Source organism: Enhydra lutris, unplaced genomic scaffold (genome assembly GCF_002288905.1).
Source record: "Enhydra lutris kenyoni isolate GAN:26980312 unplaced genomic scaffold, ASM228890v2 scaffoldscaffold120, whole genome shotgun sequence".
In the NCBI taxonomy this organism is placed as follows: Eukaryota; Metazoa; Chordata; class Mammalia; order Carnivora; family Mustelidae; genus Enhydra; species Enhydra lutris.
Window position 1 is genome coordinate 400681 of NW_019154204.1, and position 5016 is coordinate 405696.

The window sequence follows — 5016 nt, forward strand, 5'->3', positions numbered from 1 at the left end:
ATATGTGAGTTTCTGGTTTATACTCAAGGTACAAATGAATTCCTAATAATCTCCTGTCAGTTCTCTGAGCAGCCAGGTGGTTTTACTCTGATATCTCCCTTTGTAAGTCAAAGCTCAATGTGGTCCAAAAACTCCTGTCCCAGAAATAAACTTCCATTCTTGTCAGCAGTCTCCTGAGAGTTCCCTCTGAAAACTATTGTTCAGTTTCCATGAATTAGTTTCCTGGATGCTTCACATAAATGTTTTCCCCTTTTCTCAGAAAAAAAAAAAAAAAAAACAAGTTAGGGTTAATGTCAAAAGCTGAACTGTGATAGAAAAGATATCTACTGATGACTGATTTTGCTGATATACTGATTTTCCTGCATCTCTTTCCTCCAGAAGGATAAATTTAAAAAGTTACAACAGATGGAACATATCATATTTTCAGAATTTTTGCGGGGGAGGGAACAGAAAGTGAGCCTGCTTGCTCTTAGAAATTTTATAGACAGAGAAAATTTGTCTATCAAACTGATTCAAATGAGTTAATGAAGTCCTGACTGGATACCATCCTAGATTGACTTCTGTGCCCTGGGAAAGGTCAGAGAGGGTGCAGGGTCAAAGTCATCACTGATTTGAAGCAGATGCCTCTCTTTGAGCAAAGTTTTTGTTTCTATTTCCAAAATGTTTGGCTAGGGAGTCAGTTTCTGCTCAGATGCATAGAAGAAAGAAGACATATCAGAAAGGAGGGGATTAAATTAGTTTAGGTAATAAATATATTCAAATAGCATCCTGGAAAGAGAATACAATGACAGTGTTAAACGATTTCATCTGTTAATTAACTGAAGTCCAAGAGATCAAAAGAAGGCATCACTCAACAAAGGGAGTTTCCCATGGCTTGGCAGATGTCAAGAACAAACTCAGTGGGGACATTATGTGCTTTTGCTCATCAATAACTGGGGACCACCTTTGTATTTAACTCTTAGTTCAAACCTTTATTCAATCCCTGCTCTATGTCAGATATATCTTGGGCACTTAGAGCCTAATATTTATTGATCAGTATACAATGGAAGAGGGCTGTCTCTAATCCTCAAATGCTACATTGAAATAGTGAAATTAGACAAATGAAGGAATTAATTCATACATATAGAAGAAATATAAAGGCATTTTGACTCATATCTGTCATTAATTAATTGAGAGAAGTGAAGGAAATTTGTTATTGGGAGGTTGAAATTGTTTTTCTTTCTTTTTTTTTTTTTTAAGATTTTATTTTTAAGTAATCTCTACACCCAATATGGGGCTCAAATTTATAACCCCAAGATCAAGAGTCTCATGTTCCACCAACTGAGTCAGCCAGGCGCCCCTGAAATTGTTTTCATGAGTGAATCATTGAAGATAGATGGAGAGGGCTTTGATGAAGTAACAATATGATAAATTATAGGGTGATAAGGTGTTTGAGAAAGGAGAGAGCACCTGAGATCCTCAGAGACAGGAGAGATTAAAAAGGTTTGCATATAAGATGTGATCAATCCAATGAATTCTTACTTAAATATCTTGTTGGGATCTGTACAAAAGTTTTTGGCAAATTTTCTTATATGCTATCTGGTAAATGGGAGCTGTTATGGAAAGGGATTTGAAAATGTTGTGTTGCTTATCCTCCTATGGATGTGTGGAATCGTTCTTTCCACTGAGAACCAGACATTTGGGGAAGGTCAAAAGGAGCAGGATTGCTTCACTTGAGATTTCAAACCAAGCACTTTCTAGTTGGAAGAGTTTCTCTAGGCATTAGGATGGTTGATGTTAAGAGATGGGAACTCTTTCCTTGGGGCTCATGGACACTCATTTGGAAACAGACTTGCTGATAGTTACTGAGTTGTGCATGTGATTGTCCCAGAAGACAGGCAGAGATTACCTGGGCTTTTTTTTTTTTAATGATTTCTATCCTTTTTTTGGATTTTACCTCACTCTGGGGTTGTAGGATCCTTTTCCATGCTCTCTTCACATCCTTGTTTCTCAGGGTGTAGATGAGTGGGTTGAGCAGTGGGGTGATAACACAGTAGAAGAAGGACATGAATTTGACCTGGGTGCTATTGGTAGAAGGTTGGAAGTACATGTACATGGCTGGTCCAAAGTACATGATGACAACCACCAAGTGGGAGCTGCAGGCGCTGAGGGCCTTGTATCTCCTGTTAGCTGAAGGTAACTTCCACACAGCCTTGGCAATGAATGTGTAGGAGATTAACACAAGCAGGGGAGCCATCAGTGCAAAAGGGATGGCTCCCACAGCCAAGGACAGGTCATTAACAGTGGTGCCACCACAGGCCAGCTTGATCAGAACAGGTACTTCACAGAAGAAGTGGTCGAGTGAATGGTGACCACAGTGGTAGAGCTGGAGAGTGAGCGTAGCTTGGAGTACTGAGTTGGCCAGGCCACTGGACCAGGCAGCTACTGCCAGTTGCACACACACCCGTGGCCACATGATGAGAGTGTACTGGAGGGGCTGGCAGAGAGCCGCATAGCGATCTAAAGCCATTACTGCCAGCAAGGCACATTCAGTGCATCCTGTCCAGTGGAAGAGGTAAGCCTGGGTGATGCAGCCCCAGGAACAATGGTCTTCTCTGGCCCCCACATGTTGTCCAGCAGCTGGGGCACAATGGTGCAGGTGACACAAAAGTCCAGCACAGAGAGATTGTCCAGGAAGAAGTACATGGGGGTCTGGATTCTGGGATCCACCATGGAAAGAATGATGATGGAGCTGTTCCCCATCAGGGTGAAGATGTAAGAGACCAGGACAACTCCAAAGAGGGGCATTTCTAGCCATGGATAATCTGAGAAGCCCAGCAACACAATTGTGCTGGGGAAACTCACATTTTCTCCTTCCATGGCAACCATCTTATGTATGGCTGGAAAAAGAGAGACACAGTTTAGAGAGTAAGTGTGACTTTTGTAATTTTTTTTTTAAATTTTGGATCTGTACTTTATTTGACATTTATTAAAGCTATATAAAAACCATGCACAGTTTATTTATAATTTTGTACATTATATTTGAAGACTACACAAAAATTTCACAGAACTTACTTATACAGAAAGACATGTGAAATAGGAGGCTTTAAATTTTTTAGGTATAGGGGCACCTGGGTGGCTCAGTGGGTTAAGCCTCTGCCTTCAGCTTGGATCATGATTTCAGGGTCCTGGGATCGAGCCCTGAATCGGGCTCTCTACTCGACAGGGAGCCTGCTTCCCTCTCTCTCTGCCTGCCTCTCTGCTTGCTTGTGTCAAATAAATAAATAAATAAAATCCTTTAAAAAAAAAAAAGTCTACGCAATATGGGCTTGGTAAAAACAAACACCATGAGGGTGAAACAAAGTTTTTAATGGAGGATGGAAAATGAAAAATTGAGTGAAGTTTTTGGAAAGTGTTAGAAATTATAGTGTTATTTCTATTTATGCATCAAATGATAATGGACAAAGGGGTATCAGAATTATTATTAAATACAGTCAGTGTAATTGGAAAAATGAGTTCAAGTAGGAACTCTTTCTGTACCATATTGTCAGGCAACTAGGAATGAGCACCTTGCATTTTGACATATATTTAATTCTTTTGACTCATAGATATTACAGCACAGTGTATTGAGTTAGCTTGCAAATGTTCATAATTGTGGACACTTTCTGAGGATCAGAAAAAGTACCACCACATAAGAGAGGCAAATGTAATGCTGTGTTTCAGGAGGAGAGAAAGCAGTATTCTGGGATTGATTATCTTTAAGTGTGGTGAGAAACCCTGAAGATACTGGGAGGAGATTATTCTCTTTCTTTAAAAATGCTATTTTGTAAGCATTTTTAGGCAGTGTGTAATCAGTAGTAGCAAATATAGGTTAATTTTAATAAAAAATGAAAAAAAAAACATGATTCAGGAAATGGGGCTTAGGATTCTGTTTCAGGGGTAGACACTGTGTATATGCTTGGAACACCCATTGTAGGGCGATAAGCACAGTGTTTTAACGGGAGAAATTTTTCTCAATCCACATTCTGCCTATCACTGTTCTGGCAGAATGAGGAACTGAGTGAACTGAGGACTTTGGGAGAGTAACATCAACACTTTGAACATCAGCCTTCTTGCATAAAAATGCAAAAGATAATGTTCAGCTTTCAGGGTTTGGAGAAAGATCGAGTGCCCTAAAGGATGCATGGGAATAGAAAGTATACAGAAATAAATGACTTGTCTATTCTCATAATTGATGAAGTTCTAGAACCTAGGTGAGGTTCGGTGGGCTGAGGTCCAGAGCTGACCAAGAAAGAATTCTTGAGACATCTTTGGTGCAAAATGGTGGTTTATTAAAGCATGGGGACAGGACCCGTGGGCAGGAAGAGCTGCTGCCCCGGGTTGTGAGGGATGGCAGGTTATGTACCCTGTGGTTGGGGGAAGATGAGGGGAAGGGAGGTTTCAAGGAGTTTTCATATGCTAAAGAGGGCCTACAAGGTGCCAGGAGACCACTTTTGTCTTTTAGCAAGCCATTAACATCAAGATAGTTGGGAGATTCCTGTCTTGCAGGATTGTGATCTCTGCAAGTTAACAATTTGTTTCTTATGGCGGTCAGGGGTGCCTGTGGAATGTCACACACATTACCGAGGGGAGCGGGTGGAGAGGGGGTGCAAGGAGCCAGCTTTTGCTTTGTTTTCAGCCAGCCTCCTGCTCCCTCATCAAAAATGATCATTTTACTAAATAATAATGATAATAATGAACAAAAAACCAAAAGCACAACAGAACCCATGAAACTGTATGGGAAGAGAGGAAGTTTGTTGTCATGGTTCAATTCCTGCTTCCCGTATTTTAACAACTAGAGAGCCCTCTACATTTCCTCATCTCCAGATAGATGATCTTTACACTTAACTTACACACTATTTGCATATAAAAAGTGATGCTAAATAAATGGTGAACATAAGTAGTAAGTGGAAAGAAACTGAGGCTCAGGGGGTTATGAAACCTGTTAGGGGAGATCAGAGCTGCTATGGGATAAAGCGAGTCTACACCTGGAGCCCA

At 40.6% G+C, this 5016-nt stretch overlaps 1 protein-coding gene across 1 annotated transcript; it reads right to left on the reverse strand.

The window, feature by feature from the left end:
• Positions 1-756: 756 nt before the first annotated feature.
• Positions 757-2868, reverse strand: LOC111139821 (olfactory receptor 2G3-like). Its single transcript, XM_022492239.1, is given in 3 exon segments — positions 757-768; positions 1937-2583; positions 2586-2868. Coding segments are annotated over 3 exon segments (942 nt in total).
• Between the last annotated feature and the right edge of the window lie 2148 nt (positions 2869-5016).